The 18,526-nt window shown below is 40.4% G+C and overlaps 1 protein-coding gene across 2 annotated transcripts in view; it reads right to left on the bottom strand.

Annotated features, from left to right (window-relative positions):
- The window catches only part of WDR41 (WD repeat domain 41), a 36,236-nt gene extending 18,090 nt beyond the window's left edge, over positions 1-18,146 (bottom strand). The window contains exons 1-6 of one of the 2 annotated variants that reach the window (XM_087815423.1): positions 18,044-18,146; positions 15,405-15,520; positions 8,176-8,224; positions 6,931-7,062; positions 6,128-6,190; positions 3,270-3,381 (exon numbers count right to left, since the gene is read on the bottom strand). In XM_087815423.1, coding sequence (XP_087671549.1) covers positions 3,270-3,381; positions 6,128-6,190; positions 6,931-7,062; positions 8,176-8,224; positions 15,405-15,520; positions 18,044-18,094 — 523 coding nt within the window. In that variant the 5' untranslated portion in view covers positions 18,095-18,146. The remainder of the gene's footprint in view (positions 1-3,269; positions 3,382-6,127; positions 6,191-6,930; positions 7,063-8,175; positions 8,225-15,404; positions 15,521-18,043) is intronic. The other variant, XM_087815424.1, reaches the window with a different exon arrangement.
- Positions 18,147-18,526: the final 380 nt, after the last annotated feature.

The raw sequence follows: 18,526 nt of genomic DNA on the forward strand, positions 1-18,526 counted from the left end.
TCTATCAGCACCATTTTTCCACAGCATTTGCTCACTTCATGTCTGTGTGTCACATTTTGGTAATTCTCACAATATTTGGATTTTTTTCACTATTATTATATTTGTTACGGTGATCTGTGATAGTGATACCTGATGTTACTATTTTAATTGTTTGAGGACACCATGAACTGTGCCCATATAAGACAGTAACTTAACCTATATATGTTGTGTGTGTTCTGACTGCTCCACTGACCAGTCATTCCCTGTCTCTCTCCCTCTCTCCTCGGCCTCCCTATTCCCTAAGACACAACAGTATTGAAATTAGGCCAATTAATTACCCTACAGTTGACTCTAAGTGTTCAAGTGAAAGAGAGTCACAGGTCTCTCACTTTAAATCAAAAGCTAGAAATGATTAAGCTTAGCGAGGAAGGCATGTCGAAAACCGAGGCTGAAAGGTAGGCCTCTTGTACCAATTAGCCAAGTTGTGAATGCAAAGGAAAAGCTCTTGAAGGAAATTAAAAGCCCTACTCTAGTGAACATATGATTAATAAGAAGGTGAAACAGCCTTACAGCTGATATGGAGAAAGCTGTAGTGGTCTAGATAGAAGATCAAACCAGCCACAACATTCCCTAAGCCAAAGCCTAATCCAGAGAAAAGCCCTAATTCTCTTCAGTTCTATGAAGGCTGAGAGGTGAGGATCCTGCAGAAGAAAAGTCTGAAGGTAGCAGAGCTTAGTTCATGAGGTCAAAGGAAAGAAACTGTCTCCATAACATAAAAGTACAAAGAGGAGCAGCAAGTACTGATGTATAAGATGCAGCAAGTTATCCAGAAGATCTAGCTAAGATAATTAATGAAGGTAGCTACTAAACAACAGATTTTTGATGTAGATGAAACAACCTCTATTGGAAGATGCCATCTAGGACTTTCATGGCTGGAGAGGAGAAGTTAATGCTTGGCTCCAAAGCTTCGAAGGACAGGCCGGTTCTCTTATTAGGGGCTAACGCAGCTGGTGAGCTTAAGTTGAAGCCAATTCTCATTCACCGTTCTGAAAACCCTTGAACCCTTAAGAATTATGCTAAATCTATTCTTCTAGTGCTCCATAAATGAAACAACAAAGTCTAGATAACAGCACATCTGTTCACTTAATATTTGAGATCTACTGGTTAGAAAAAAAGATTCCTTTCAGAATACTACTGTTCATTGACAATGCAACTGGTCACCAAGAACTCTATGGGAGATGTGGGAGATTAATATTGTTTTCATGCCTGCTAACACAATATCCATTCTGCTGCCCATGGATCAAGAAGTAACTTTGACTTTCAAATCTTATTAGTTAAGAAATACATTTTGTAAGGCTAGAGCTGCCATAGATAAGGGATTCCTCTGATAGATCTGAGCAAAAAAAAATTGAAAGCCTTCTGGAAAGGATTTGCCATTCTAGATGTCATTAACAGAGTTCACGATTCATGGGAAAAGGTCGAAATATCACCATTAACAGGAGTTTGGAATTAATTCCAACCCTCATAAATGACTGAGGGGTTTGAGACTTCAGTGGAGGAAGTAACTACAGATGTGGTGGAAACAGCAAGAGATCTAGAATTAGAAGTGGGGCCTGAAGATGTGGCTGAAATACTGTAACCTCAATAACTTGAACAGATGAGGAGTGGCTTCCTATGGATGAGCAAAGAAAGTAGTTTCTTGATTTGGAATCTACCCCTAGTAAATTTGCTATGAAGATTGTTGAGTGACAACAGAAGATTTAAAATATTATATAAACTTAGTTGATAAAGCATTCCCAGGGCTTGAGAGGATTGATTTCGGTTTTGAGAGATGATCTACTGTGAGTAAAATGCTATCAAACAGCATCATGTGCTACAGAGAAATCATTCACAAAAGGAGTCAATTGGTGAGGCAAACTTCACTGTTCTTATTTTTAAAAATTGCTACAGTCACCCCAAACTTCAGCAACCCTGATCAGTCAGCAGCCTTCAATATTGAGGTAAGACCCTCCACCAGCAAAAAAGGTTACAATTCACTAAAGACTTAAATGATGGTTAGCATTTTTTAGCAATAAAGTATTTTTAAATTAAGCTATGTACATTTTTTAGACAGACTGCTATTGTACACAACAGACTACAGTACAGTGTAAATGTAACTTTAATATTCACTAGGAAACCAAAAAATCGTGTGACTCACTTTATTGCAATATCTGCTTTATTGTGGTGGTCTGGAACCAAACCTGCAATATCTCCAAGGTATGTCTATACTAATTATTCATGGGGTAAAATTCACAGATAACAATAGGGTAATGTAAGAAATATATACATGTAAATAAAGAGATATAACTCATGCTAATAGTAAAACATAAAAATACACTCTAGATTCAAACAAGATTACTAGCGGTCAAATGTTGAACTGAAAGGTTAAATTGTAAATCCTGGTAAGGTATGGATTTAATTTTGCTAAGATATCTCATTATTTTCACGATATTTTATAACATCTATGTAGAGATAAGCTAATTCCAATTATGAACTGTATATTCCATTGGCAGGGCTCCCACTACCTTTAAGATGTCAACAGCATACTTAATAATGTATTTTTAAGGATGTCCATGGGTTCATTTGATTACTTTCAGAACAAAAATAGTTAACAGTATATCATACAACGTCAAGGTTACTGTCATTTAAATTTACTCATTCATACTTAAATATTTTTACTCTGAACAGATTTTAATTTTATTTTTTAAGATCCTTGGTATCAACAGAAGTCAAAACTGATTTTTTTCTGTTAAAAACAAAAATGTCTATCAACAGAATTCTGAGAAAATAGAATTTTGTTAGTAAGTTTGCTCATGAATAAGCTTTTTAGTAAAACCAACTGTAAAATGAGGTCATCCTTAGAAATCTACTGAAAATCCAATGATCCCAAAAATAAAAAAGAAAATGCTATTGTAAAGTCATAAGTCTGCTTCCAGGGATCAACATGCTCATCAAACTCCGTGTTGGAACAAGGCCCAAGAGCACATAGGAAAAGGTTTTTTCTGACGACTTCTGAGAAATTCTGTTAGAAGGCATGAGGAAGCCAAAGAAGGGGAGCCTTCTCCTTCCAGTTTGGGGTGGAAATACATTTTACGCAGCCCTTAAGCAAACTGGAGAATGTGGCTACATGTTATATTCAGAACTGAAAAGAAAAGCACCCCCCCTTTGGTCACGAAAAGTCTCTTTGAAGAGTCACTGTGTCTTTTAGAGTCTGTCAGTCATGGCTCACGATTACCTTGATTTGTTTTTACCTGTATCAGAGAGGTGGCTAGTCTTACACAGGAGATCTAATTTTCGGTTCCACACACATAGGTCATTCCCACCAGAGAGCCAAACATCTAGTCTCTGAAGAACAGTTAAACACTGCAAAATTCATGAAAATGTTTGTCAGTTTAGAAGTTCATACATTCATTGGTGGTTTTAAAATATGTCCCAAATTCTTTGATACCCTTTCCTTCCAGAGGTGAAGCTTAGTTATTCTCCCCTTGAATGTGGGCTCTACTGAGTGACTAGCTTCTAATGAAGAGGCTGGGCAGAAGGGAAAGTGTGTGACTTGTCAGACTAAGACAGGAGACATGGTGGTTTCCTCCTTGCTCTCTCTCGGATCACTCACTCTAGGGCACACACACAAGCAGCCATATGGAGCAAGACCCACGTGGCAAGAAAGTGAGGCCTCTGTGCAACCACTAACACTACCCAAGCATGTGAGCCCCCCAGGAACCTCCCAATCCAGTCAAGCCTTCAGATGACATCATGAGACACCGAGCCAGAACCATCCAGCTAAGCTGCTCTCTATTCCTGCCCACAAACACTGATACTTATTGTTTTTAGCAACTACGTTTTGAGGTAATTTGTTATGTAGTAATAGACAAGTAATACACAAGGCTTAAAGCAAACTGCTTTTTAAATAAAACTGAAAATACGGCCTGAGTTTTTATGTGTCTTCAAATTAATATCTCGTAATTACTAAGGCAAATGTTTCAAGATCTGTAGAAGCCCTTCACCTTTAACAGTGCTCTCCTCACCCACTGACTCAAGTGAGCCCAAGGGCAAGGACAAGCGAGAGGAACAAAGCGAAAAGGAGAAGGTCCTGCTGGGGCTGAGGGTGGCATGGCCTCGAGAGCCCCTGGGATAATAAAGGGTGAAAACCATCAGTGCAGTTTATTTCAAGAGGCCCTGCCCTACTTCTACATGAATTCCAGGACCAGCTTGTCAGATTTTTAATATCGGTACTTTATTCCTTCTGATTACCAAGTAATACTCCACTGTTTGAATATTCAATCCTTTCACCAGTGCATGGCCACTTAGGGTGCTTCCACTTTGGGGCTACTATGAATAATATTGCTATGAGAACCCATGTACATGTTTTTATATGGACATACATTTCCATTTCTCCGAGGATGACCTAAGGGGAATCGCTGTGTCAAATGATAACCCGATTGGACATTTTTATGAACTGTCTAGCTGATTAACATTATAGTAAAAGCCCCTTAAAAGGTACTTTTGCCATCCTGGAATTAGACACTTTATTGAACAGTTCAAGAAACAGCTCACCAAAGGAATTTCCCCAATACACGAAATTCCTTTCTCCTTCCCTGTTCCTTCAATACATGTGTTTCATCTGAAACCTAATGGTCTTGGACAGAGAGCATGAGTATTTTTTAAGGAATTTAAAAGGGGCATCTTTCAGATCAGGTAAAGCATAGAGATTTGATCAAGTCAACACTTAAATGACTTCTTCAAAGACAGTGCACTGTTAAAGTGGGCACAGCACACAGTAAGTGGCACTTTCTTCCCCATAAACTTTACTAAATTGATGGTTAGAAGAGCAGAGCAGCATGAGACGGCCACCAGAGAGGCTGCCTTTTAGGAAAAAAGGAAATACGCTGACAACTGGCACACAGTGATTCTCTCCCCTCCGCCTTTTTTTTTAAAGAGTTGGCTCCAATTTAGAGATCAGTTATCTTCAAAGCAAATGAGGAAAATTATCTCACTTGACTAGTATCTTTCCCCAAACTTGCTGACATTATTGGAAAACAATGGCACTTTCTGAGAACATAAGGTAATTTCTTCTGTAGGGATCAAGGTAACCAAGTGTTGTCCAAGTTTGTTTCTCCAACATGTAGCAGAGTTCCTTGCATGTAATAAACCCCAGTTAATAACTGTAAAATGAATGAACCTAACAGTAGCAACCAATTAGCCCCATAAAATTTTGTTTTGGAACTAAGTAACTGACATATCTTTTTATTTTTTTTAGGACTAATTTATCCTACTAATTATTTGTTCTCTTTGTTGACACTATTACAGATGTCCCCCTTTCCCCCCTACATCCAGCCCCCCCAGGCCTTCACCACATTGTCTGTGTCCATGGGTTATACATGTATGCATATATGTTCTCTGGTTAATCTCTTCCATTCCCCCCAGGCCCTCCCCTCTGAGATGTCAGTCTGTTCCACGCATCCATGACTCTCGTCCTACCTTGTTTGTCAGTTCATTTGTTCATTAGATTCCACATATAAATGAGATCATGATATTTGTCTTTCTCTGACTGGCTTATTTTACTTAGCATAATTGTCTCCAGGTCCATCCTTGCTGTAGCAAAGGGTAAGAGCCCCTTCTTTTTTACAGCAGTGTAGCGTTCCTTTATGTAAATGTACCACAGTTTATTTATTCACTCATTTACTGATGGGAACCTGGGCTGTTTCCAGATCTTGGCTATTATAAACATATCTTTATGACCTGACAGAAGGCAGAGTGTGAGGGACAAATAACTCCATGTTTTTAGTTCAAAGTATAAAGAAACAGACTACTGCTTATAGAATCATTCTGCAAGTAATGTCTCTTCCTACAATGACCTAGTAAAAACATACTAGGTATTACCTTTTTCCTTACCTTGCTATAGAGATTTTCCCCTTGCTCTAATTTCAAATTCAAACATTTTAGCATTTAAAATATATACTTCCAAAAATCTAATATTAGAAGAATCAAATAACTAACTATGTCTGGAAGAAATAACTTTGAAAACCTACAAAAGTAATCTCATTAAAGTTACTTAACAGTTTTTTCTCAGACAAAAAGATTACCATAAAACATCTGCTGAAGGTCTTACCTTTACAGTAGACTGGAAGGATGATACTTTCTGAACTTGTCTGCCAGTATCACAATTCCATACCTAAATTTATGTTAAGAAGTAATTTCTAAACATTTTAAATCTTACTATAAGTTTTCTAATAATTAAATCACAAATGTCACACATTTAGGTAGAAAATAAATAAAGCATAAAATATTTAGTGTTTATACTACTACAAAAATTAACTCATATAGTAAGTCATCAACTTAGCACAGCAGGCTTACAATCTAAAATAATTCTGAGCCTTTGGCTGGTGTGGCTCAGTGTTTAGAGTCCTGGCCTGCACACTGTAGGGTTGTGGGTTTGATTCCCAGTCAATGGCACTTACCCAGTCGGAGCAAGGGTGGGTGCTCAAAAGGTTCTTATGGGTTGGGGGCATTAACTTTTTTTCACTGTACAATGAGCAGGAAAAATATGTAAATTATTTTCCAGTCCAAGTGATCTTTATTTCCCTAAATTGAAAAGCAAACTGGGATACTAAGTATTTTTAAGCTCACTTTCTCCATTTTATCTATTTTATGTAACTTAATATAATAGTAACTCTGGAAAGAACAGTTTTAGTCATGGGGTTTCCATCAATAATAAACCTTAGCCTCCTATTTCCAATCTAATACTTTTCAGATGCCTAATGCTTTTAAAGAAGTGTTTTATGAAAGCTAGAACAAAATCATTTTTGCTAAAACAGGAATGTGCAGACAGACCCAAGAGCCTAAAGACTAATAATGTATATACTAGTCCCTTGAGTCCCTACAGCTATTTCACTCTCTCAGATTTAAGGATATGATAACTGTTCTGTCAGCAGAGGCTGTCAAGATGAGCTGATTTTTTTTTTCACATGCCTCCAAGGAAGGAAATGTAGTAATAGCTGTTATCTTTTGAGTGTGTCCATTGAGTTCCAAAAGTTTCTCTCCTGTCTGAAATACCAAGGAAAATATTATTAATGGGTTCGTATTTCACAACTTAAATAACTTTAAACAACAACACTAAGAAGAATCACCGTGTAGAAAACACACACGTCCTATTTGAAATTACTTAGCCATAAACAATTTTAATTATTTTCTGATAGAAAATACAAATTTTAGCATATTTTATATAAAATTTAAAGGAATAGTCTTTCTATAGGACTTTTAGAATATAAATGGATAAATTAAGCATAAAAATATTCACAACTTAATCTGTAGGAAAAAAATAGAAAGTCATTATCCAAATACTTGTTATTTAAGTCTTCACAGTTATAAAGTTGTGGAAGGAAAAAAAAGTCAGCATAACAACATCAAATATACCTACACCCAACAGTGTATCAATCACCCATAAAGTGAGCCCCACTCCATCTCTATGTAACAGCAACAGCTATTCCCACCACCCAGTCTTCATCCATCAGACCCTCGTGGACTTCCCAAGTAGTAAACATACTATAATACAATGTAAATATGACAAACTGCATATTCTCCAAGGTTGCAAGATGTCGTGAATGTGGGGAGCATAATGTCAGAGAACTCCTCTAGTCACAGGCAGAGCCCCTGAAAAATGAGGATCTGATGGTCAGAGCAAGTAACAGGAGAAGACAAGTGCTTCAAAAGAGAATCGCCTGAGTGTCAAAGGATCGGAAGAGAGGCCTCAGAGAAACCTAGTGAAGCCTTAAATATTTTCTTTTAAAATATGCCTTTGATTATATTTCTATTAAATTCAAACATGAACAGCATGCTATACTACGTAATCACACAATTTTGAAAGAAAAATTGTCTGCCACAAAAACCAACACTTGATAACAAGTTTTGTTTAGTAAGATTAAAGGTTTTCTTTTCAGAACTTGGCATTTGTTTCTCAGGAAAGAATCTTAATTAAAAAAACTCTCTATTATGAAATATTGGTCCCCATTTTAAATGAATTCATCTAAGGGTCCCTTTTCAAATATTAATTAGTCTGCCTACTAATATGCAGGCATATCCCCAGGTAGTGTTTATGAGCGCATATTCAACTACACAGTCATATCTCTACTGCACAATCCACACAAAATCAATACACACCTGGGCATTCCAGACAACTACAAGTCCATCATCACCAGCAGATGCAAATCTGGTTCAAGAAAAAAGGCCCAAAAAAAAAAAATCATAGGTGACATTTAAATGCAAAGATTACTAAGACCTATCAAACCTTATTCATGATATTCTGATTTACTAATATTAATGTAGATTAAGTTCTTTAAGCTAATTCAACAAATATTGATGGAATCAATGCCTTCTAGGTTTTGTGCGAAGTACTGAGGATACAAAGATAAGTAAGATCAGTTACAGTGTTACAACGAATAAATTGCAGGAAATGAAAGAATGAGGGAGATCTGTAAAGGATCTTTAAAGTCCTTCCTTGCTTTAAAAGCACACGATTAGCCCGGCCAGACGTGGCTCAGCGACTGAGCATTGACCTAGGATCCAGGAAATCAAGGTTCGATTCCCGGTTAGGGCACATGCCAGCAGGGGCGTGCAGGAGGCAGCTGATCAGTGACTCTCCCATCATTGATGTTTCTCTCTCTCTCCCTCTCCCTTCCTCTCTCTCTGAAATCAACAAAGGTATATTTTTAAAAAATAAAAGGACATGATTAAACCCCAACTTAAAGGACATGAAGCCAAGCTGAGGAACAGCTTCACCACTGGGAGGTGATGTTACAGAAGTGGAACAAAGAAACCATGTCTTTAGGTAAGTTAATTATTCCTACTATTTTCTCTGTAAAAATACTGTAACTACTATCTAAAGCCAAGATCTCTCCTTTACTCCTCTCAGCATTTTGGCCTTTTTATATAAAGACTGTGTTCTTGGTATGGGAGGTTTGGGGGTTTTTTAGGGGTTTTATTTTGTTTTTTGTGGTTTTGTGAAAATCCTTGAAACTCAGAGATAAAGTTTGTTTCATGGCAGGAAAAGAGAGCTCTTGATGAGCTCAGTTATAGCTTCTCTCTCCTCCTTGCCTCCTACATTCCCTAGACATAAAGAGCATCACCTACACTTTGTAGGGAAGGTGCCCACGGTACAAACACTATCAGGAAAGTCACCTGCTGTACAGGATTATTCACCACCAATAAAATCAAGAAAGGCCCTGGCTGGTCTGCTCAGTGGTTAGAGAGTTGGCCCAGGGACTGAAGGGTCCAGGGTTCGATTCCAGCCAAGGGCACGTACCTCAGTTGCAGGCTTGACCCTGGCCCTGGTAGGGGCACATGCAGGAGGCAGCCAGCTGATGTGTCTTTCTCACATCGATGTTTCCCTCCTCGCCCCCCTTTCTCTCCCCCCCCCCCCCCGTCCACTCTCTCTGAAAAGCACTGGAAAAAATATCCTTGGGTGAGGATTAAAAAAATAAACAAATAAAATAAAATAAAATAAATCAAGAAAGCAATGTTCTCAAGCCGTGTCCCAACACAGTGCATAGCAATCACATTGTAAGTGTACCAAGTAATCTGCTATTAATAATGTAGTACATAAGTTTGTAAATGATTATTTAATAAACCAAAACAGATCATCAGTTGTTCCCCTCATACTGCTTTCACTCATTTGAATTTAAGGTTTGCTCTTTTGGATAGAAGAGAAAGAACTGATATTACAGAGAGCCAGCAACGAACTGCATATGACCAGGCCCTTATAGTTAACCATTAATTAATAAATGACACTCCTACTTCTTTACAAGGTTGTTATTAGGTTTCACAATATCTGGCTGTGCCTTGGAAGTCTTCATTCAAGTAAACACTGTTACCCATACATGTATCATTGGGGATAAGTAAAGAACTATATATACTAGGACACAAAAATCACTTTGTTCCTAAAAGTATCTGTTCTAATGAATTTTATCCCTGTATAAGAGCCCTAAAACCTCATTACCTCAGTCAAGTAACATTTTCCTTAACACCCCACACTAAGCTTCAAGTTCAAATTTCTCATCCTCAGTTTCAAAATCCCATACATAACTGTTGTCTTCAGTGACTCAGACAATTCCTATCCTTAGTACCCATTTCAAAACTATTCGATTACGTCTCCTACTGTAGGAGCTAAAAGATTATCCAGGAGATGGGAAATTGGCCAAATACAGTCTGACAAAGTCTGTTAATAGTATTTTAATATAGAACTACATATCTTTTTAATGAAAAGGATCTTTAAAACTAGTTAGGTAACAAGCTAGAAACCACAAAAAGAGTTATTTTAAAATTCATGCTTAACACTTATTTCAAAATGAAATAATGAAATATAAAAGATCTGAATACTAAAAAGAAAACAATCATTTTTAAATTAAAAATATAATTTATTACTTACATTTTCTGAATCATAATAATGAACAATGCCTTTAGTATCAAAAATAGTTGCTAGGGATATCTAATAGCTTATGTTTCTCTACCTATTGATTTCTCTTTATTTGTATAGTGATGGTGGGAGGGCAGGACTCAAGGTCTTAAGTGTTCTTTGGTATAGAACATCAATTTCTATTGATTCTTGAAACTCTTATAATTGCTTTTCTCCACTTTAGAAGACTGCAGGTTTAAAATACATACTTTTTCTAACCTTGATTTTTAACTTCTCATTATTGTTGTATCATGTCTGAATCTCATGAGTCCATGAGTTTAGAAGGGAGATATAAAGCATTTCACCTCAAACTTTAATTCAATCAGCAGTGAACAAAAGTTAAATCTAAACAATGCTCAATGGTAATGCATGAAATCACAGCCAATTGTCAGTTGCCCCATTGGTGGACTCCTCAGGCCTTTCAATTCTTGTATGGTGTATTGCTGCCTTTTTTCCCTGCCTTGGTCAGATCCGCGTCATAGTCTGAGGCAGCTCCCCTTGTCCAGTCATTTCCTCCCTCTTCCTGTCATTGGTGTTTCTCTGTAATAAACGGTTTGCACACTTAACTCCATTTTATTGTCTGCTTCCTAGGGAACCCAGATATTAGGAGGATCTAAGTCATCCTGACTATTGATATCTTTTCTCTGAATGTTGATGAGAAAGCTATTCTTAGCTTAAGAATATTTTCTTAAAGATGGAGCATATTTTTTATTTCGTCAACTATCAAACCATACTGAGTTTGTTTAGCTTCTTGTGAATATACAGCTTCGCCAGCCATCCTAGGGGAACACTTTGTTCTGAGGCCTGGCATTTCATGGGTCACCTAATTCTTTTCCAGTCATGATCACCATCCTACCTAACCTTGTCTGTTTCCTGGAGTAGCAAGGAATGGTCAAATGAGCAACAGAGAAAACTATTCTTAAAATGTGTTATAAACTCCGTTTAGTTTAATGTGTCAAATGCAAGAGTATTATGTGCAATTTTAGCACAGTTCACTTTTTGGAAGACTCTTGCTGAGTCTTAGCCTTCTTTAGTGATCTCCCAATCAATACGACCCTCACTTCATGTTCAAGAAATACTAAAGAAGAAAAGAAAAGGCAGCTGTCTGTTAGGTTATACAGGATTTATTTGGTATCTTCAAAAACCAATCTGAGAAAATTTTCCACTCACTGATTTTAGCTGAGCCACCGAGAAAACAAGAAAATCCTTCTGCAAAATTCTCAATAAACTGATATTATCTAAAGACCTGAAGCGTGAAACCTGGATTACAACAGTTGACCAAAAAACTAGAATGCAATGTCTACAAAAACTAAGTAAAAACATAAAAAGTGTACCAATATAATATTTACTTCAGTTATTTTGGTAATTTGACAGTGCATAAATCATGTACATATGCAATGGTAAAGATAATTATAAACTAAACTGGTAAGTTAAGAATGAAAATGTTAAGCTCTTAATTCTATTTGTAATATTTATATAGTTTGCAGATTTTTTTACATCTTTCTTACCAATAATGACTGGGTGTGTTTTTTCATACACTACAGAATTAAATTTTTTAAAAAAAAACAAAACACAGATTGAAAGTTCTAAAGGTCTGTGACTGACTGAAAAACTTCAGACTTAATTATATGGAAATTTTGACAGAGTAATGACTTGAGTACAAAGAATTAAATGTGATTCATGTAGTAATATCTTCACTTTATTGCAAAAGCCAAAAAGTGGGCTTTTTCATTTATTTCAAACATTTAGATTCACTGTGTGAGACAGCACACACGGCCACAAGTAATTCTGCCTCCCAACATCACCATTTGCAAAGACACTTAGCTGCTTCTTCCATCAAGAGGTTAGAGTTTATTTATCCACTTACTGAATCTGTGCCAGCTCCTGACTTGCTTTAGCCAATGAAACACCAGCAAACATGATACGAAGAGAGACCTGAAAAGTTACATTGAGGCTTGCCACTTTGCTAGTATTAGATCTCCATATCACTATGCGAACAAACACTTGAGCAACCATGTGGAGAGAGACCCCAGTCATTACAGCTGAGACCACTCTGAGCCAGCCAGCCCCAGCCAGTCTACCTGCTGACTGCAGATGCGTAAGTGAACCTAACCAACATAAGCTGACACTGGCGCAGATGAAAAAAAAATCTACCCAGCTGAGCCCAATCCAAATTGCCATCCTGCAAAATAGTGAGCTAAATATATGGTGGTTGTTTTAAACCACTAAGTTTGGGTGATTTTGACAGGGCAATAGATTACTGATGTAACTATCTATAGCTTTTTACTGTTTACAAAACATTTACTATATCACTGAACAAGTGGAGTATACATGAGCACCACTGTGAAGAAAATGTAATCACCTATCAGCATCTGGACAATGATCATTCTTCAAGTCGGCCTTTTCTGGAAAGTCTTCTTCTAACTAGGTAATTAGAATAGCCAAGAGGACATTTCAGAGGACAGACAGCAATGAACATGGAATCTTAACAGTTCATCCACATAAAACTGTAAAGACCACATTCTGAAAGTAAACTGTACATTTTTTACTTAACTTTCTTAGACAAAATGATTTGAGGATTCAAGGTTCAAATATTGTATTAGTGATTATGGTCTAAGAAATTATTTGGGATTTTTTTTAACCTACCTAGAAATTTACTATGGCAAAATGTGGTACAAGAAAACTTTAACTGTCCAATATCCTATCTTCCCAGAAATGTTTAGTTTCAAAGGTCTGACTAAATACATACAGTATTTCTTAGGACCTACCAACAACAAACATTACCAAAAAGGCTGGTGATTATTATGCTATGGTTAACATGCTATGATTTGTTTGGCTTGTATCACAACAGAAAAATAATGTTGACAGGCTAGTAATACACATATATGAGGTGAATCTTTTGTTGTATAATAATTCGGACGGACTTTGCCCCTGGTTTCTACAAGGAAGCTGGGCTCCTCACCTGAGTTTATACTAACAGATGACTCAGGGTGGGCCCCTAGACAGTTTAAAGATGGGGGCTGGCCATGTGGAAAATATAAACCATGAAATTAGAGGACTGGGGCTTTGAGCCACAGGTATCAGCCTGACTTCAAAACTGGGGAAAGGGGGAGGCTAAAAACTGAGTTTAATCAAGTGGCAAATGATTTAATCATTCCTATGTATGAAACTCCAATAAAAACGAACACACAAAGTTTGAGTAAGCTTTCTCGTTGGTGATACACACTGATATGCTGAAAGGTGATGGATCCTGAGGACATAGAGCTTACTTACCTTTGGGACTCACTCAGACCTTACCCTATGGGCATCTTCATTTGGCTGGTTCTGATTGTATCCTTTATAATAAAACTATAATCGTAAGTATAGTGCTTTCCTAAGTTCTGTCATTCATTCTAGCAAATTATCAAACCTAAGGGGGGAGTGGAAATGTGTAGCCAATTGGTCAGAAGTGTGGGTGGCCTGGAAACCCTGGAGACTGCAGCTGGTGACTGAGGTGAGGGGTGTGTTGTGCAGGACTGTGCCTTAACCTGTAAAATCTGCCCTAACTCCAGGTAGTGTCAGAATTGCACTGCATGTGGGAAAAGCCACTAAATACCAGAGACATAAGAAAAGCAGAGAGAAGACAGGTTAATAGACAACAAAAGTGATAGAATTAGGAATAATCACAGAAGCAGTTACCCATGGAGTCAAGAGTGAAAAAAAAAAAGTATTAAAGGCAAAAGAGACAATCAGAGATGACAGTGGGAGAACTGACAGGGACAACAGAAGTGAGGTCAGGGAGTTAAGACGGCAAGCAACACGTCCACCTAACAACCTGGAGACTCACTGATTCACTTACCGACTATCTGTTAATTACCTGCTACATGTAAGGCACTGTGCCAGGTACTAAGGGCCCCTCTCATGAAGTCTACATTCTAGAAGCAAGAGAAATGCTACACCGTGTAGTTGTTATTGTGATACGTGTTGCAAAGGATAAGGCTATGACTGGATGAGGGTTTCATAAACACTATACAGATCAGTAATAAGCTCAATCTACAGTCCTAAGACCTACACACCTTATCTCTATTTGCAAATCTGCTCAGCACAACATTATGCATGTTACCAAAGTAGTACAGAATGTACATTCTATTTTTTTTATTATAGTTGACATACAATTTTATATTAGTTTCAGGTGTACAACACAGTGACTTCCGTATATCTTACAAAGTGATCATAATAATTCTAAACCATCTGTCACCATAGTTATTATATTACCGATTCTATTCCCTTTGCTGAATAATATTCATTTTAAAGGGTCTTCATCAAAACAAAAAATTCAAATTAAATACTTACCTTCCACTAAATAATACATTCCCTTAGGTACCTAACTTTTTTTTTTTAAATATATCTTTATTGATTTCAGAGAGAGGAAAGGAGAGAGAGAGAGAGAGACACATCAATGACGAGAGAGTCATTGATCGAGCCCACAGCCCAGGCATGTGCCCTGACCGGGAATTGAACCCCGATTGCCTAGGATCCCAGGTCGACGCTCAACCGCTGAGCTATGCCTGGCCGGGTTAGGTACCTAATATTTAAATATTTTCCATATTTGTTCATCAAATTTAGGTTCACCTTAATATATAGTTATAACCTCACCCAAATTTTAAAGTCATACACTTCCTCTAAACTTACAAAAAAATAAATAAATTCTGAGCTGTCAAAAAAAACCCTCAAACAAACGTAAGCATCAAATCACCAGATATGACACCCTGACTTCTGAGCAAAAAAGACTTCGGATACATATTTCATCAAGATTTAGAGGTCCATTTCTACTAAATGTTGATAATGACCAGTTTTTAAATTTTAGAAAAGATGGATTGATTTTGAAGTTATTTTTAATATAAAATTCTCTAAAAACTCTTTCCAAACAATAGTCAATTGGACCACTAGCGTTTCTTACCTGTAGGCATCTAACCGAACCAGAAATCGTACAATATCGTGATGAGCTTTCAGGACAAGCAGTTCAGTGTAGGGGTTCTGGGTTTGTTCCTCACCTATTGTCTGTAAAGGAGATTTCTTGTATTGGGAATAAAATAAAAAAAGTCAAAACAAAAGAGAGAGAGAAAATAATTTATGATAAAAGTCATATTGGAATAAAACTTCATGGTATACATCTAAGAAAACGAGTTAAAAATGCTGTAAAATATCATGTTTTAATACTACAGGGTGGGACAAAAGTAAGTTTACAGTTGTTTGTATGGAAAATAATATAATAAAAAATACAAGAATAAACTCTGTGTTTCATGTACTCACAACTGTAAACCTACTTTTGCCACACCCTGTATTATTTCCCCTAATACCAACTGACTGCGAATTTAACAGAAAACATTTTTCTTACCACAAATCCACACCATAAAGTTCAGTATTTTCAAGTTGCAATAAATTTACAAAAAGGTAAAATTTTATTTTATGAAATTATATTTCAATAAACCTGACCTAAAAAATTAATGGACCAAGCCAACTCAGTATTTTAAAATGGGTGTTTCTCAGTTGAAACTTGGCACAAACAAACCTGCAGGTCAAAGGGGTAAAATATAAAACAGACTAAAGTAGTGCCTAGCCCATTGTAGGCACTCATTATATATTTGCTTATTGAGTAAAGGGAGGAATGAAATTATTTAAAGTCAATGAATTCAAGGAAATCAACTTTGAAAAAAAATATTGATAAAGATAATTGCTAACATTCACAGAGTATTAGGTGGCAGGCCATGTGCCAAACACTACGCACAGCACATATAGCATATAACTCAGTAACTCTGTAAGGTAGTTCTTATTAACCCCATTTCTGTAGTCCAACCCACTACTATTTCATAAAACCTCTGTTCTTAACCTCTAAACTGCAGTTTTTCAAACCTGACACTACTTAAGGGCTGTCCTGTGCTGTAGGATGTTCAGCAGCATCCCTGGTTTCTACATTAGATGTCAATAGAAATTCACCCCTACCCCAAACTGTGACGATCAAGAACGTTTCCGCACATTGCCAAATGTCCCCTAACGGGCAAAATTATCCCAGCAGGGAAACGCTCCTTAAATTAGGGGCTTAGATTCAAAGTTCTTGCATAAATTAAGGCAAATCATTGGTTCTGATCATGTACAAATTCACAGCTGTTATAAAACTGAAGTGCCTTTACATGACGAAATGTGCAACTTAACATGCATAAATGTCTTCCAAAAGTATCCACCCCAAAGCAGTAATCTTTTATTTATCCCACCTCCCTTCCAGCAGTGAAAATCCACCGCGAGAAACCTGAGAACTATGTACCAGTTTCCCCGGAGGGAAGCCGTGCGACCCACCGGCAGACTCGGTGACCCCGCTCGGCGGCTCCTGGGGGGGGGGGCCCCCCCGCACAGCGGCTGCGCGCGCATCCCGCGGGCCGCTGCCCCCCCCCCCCCCCCGCGGGCCGCTGGCCCCCCGCTCCCCCGCCTGAGGATTCCAGCCTGCCTGACACGCGTCTAATTCCAACTAAGGCCGATTTCAGAAAGGAGTACGTTTCAACTGCAAGGACAGGAGGGAGCTCAGACTGGGAAGGAAGGCTGTTGGACTTACAACCACCCAAGTTTCCCATTTTAACAGTGAAGAGCACTATTTCCTGCGAGAAGTGAGAGGGAGCGGGCGCCAGCTCCCCGGGGTGCCGGGAGTGAGCGGCGCCCCAGCCCGCCGGGGCCGCGCAGCTGCTTCCCTCGCGGCGTCTCGCGCCTGTCTCCTGACCGTCCATTCAGCGGTTCGGCCCGAGAAGGAAGAGCGACCACGGAATCCCAACAGCAACTAAGTACATCATTTTCTTGACTTTGAAGCAAAACATTACTTTTAAGAAACAATTATATCTTTTTCTTGGTTCTTGTATGAAAAAACCAAACCAGCTTTACCATCCCTAAGCAAGCATCAGCCGACTGGGGGAGGTGGCCCAGTTCCCCCCCCCCCTCCCCGGGGCTCCCAGCAGGGGGGCGGCGGCCGGGCCGCGGGAGGCGGGGGGCGGGGCAGTGTCCCGGCCGCGAGAGGCTGGGGGGGGGGCAGTGTCCCGGCCGCGGGAGGCTGCCTGGGGGCGGCGGCCGGGCCGCGGGAGGCTGGGGGGGGGGGGGCAGTGTCCCGCCGCCGGAGGCTGCGGGGGAGGGGGGGGCAGTGTCCCGCCGCCGGAGGCTGCGGGGGGGGGGGGGGGCAGTGTCCCGCCGCCGGAGGCTGCAGGGGGGGGGGGCAGTGTCCCGCCGCCGGAGGCTGCGGGGGAGGGGGGGGGCAGTGTCCCGCCGCCGGAGGCTGCAGGGGCGGAGGGCGCGTCCTGCCGAGGGGGGCTGCCGGGGCGGAGGGCGGCGCGTGACCCCAGGCTTCAGCTTGCTCGCCTTCCGTAACCCGGAGGCTGTGTTCAACCCCAGGGCCTCAGGAGAACCGAGGCACACAGCCGCCGCAGAAAGAGGCGCCCGCAGCCCGACCAGCCCCCCACCCGGCCCCCCAGGCGCGAGCCCCGCCTCCGACGCGGTCGCCCGTCCGGGCTCAGCCGGCTCAGCCCCAGCCCCGGCCGGCGCGGGCGCCCCCGCGGCGCTCACCTCGGCCAGCCCCGGAGGCTCTCGGCCTCCCCCGATCAGCCAGCGCAGCATCAGCGCGGGCCCAGGCGGCGGGCAGCCCGACCTCCGCGGGGCCTCAGCCGCCCCCGCCTCGCAGGGAGCCGGGAGCCGCTACGACTCCCCGCCCCGGAATTGCCCACGGCACGAAGCAGCGCGCGGGGGGGGGGGGGGGGGGGGGGGGGGGGCGGGGGGGGGGCGCGCAGCCACGGGAGCGGGAAGATTGTCCCCCACGCGCTGCCGTACCCAGCCGTGGACGCTGGACCTGAGGCAGCCGCTAGGGGCGCAGTGGCCGGAGGCTGGAGGGGGGCGAGGCTTCAGAGGCTCCCAGTGCGCAAGCGCGGGGTGTAGCCCGCTTCGCGCGCCAAATTTGGGTAGCTCGAGCGGCCCCTGGCGGACGTGTGCGGCGCAGCACCTGGGCCGGCGAGCAAGCGCTTACCAGTCCCTAGTCCCCTGGCATCCTCCGCT

This window comes from Miniopterus natalensis, chromosome 3 (assembly GCF_054644295.1).
Source record: "Miniopterus natalensis isolate mMinNat1 chromosome 3, mMinNat1.hap1, whole genome shotgun sequence".
Taxonomy (NCBI): Eukaryota; Metazoa; Chordata; class Mammalia; order Chiroptera; family Miniopteridae; genus Miniopterus; species Miniopterus natalensis.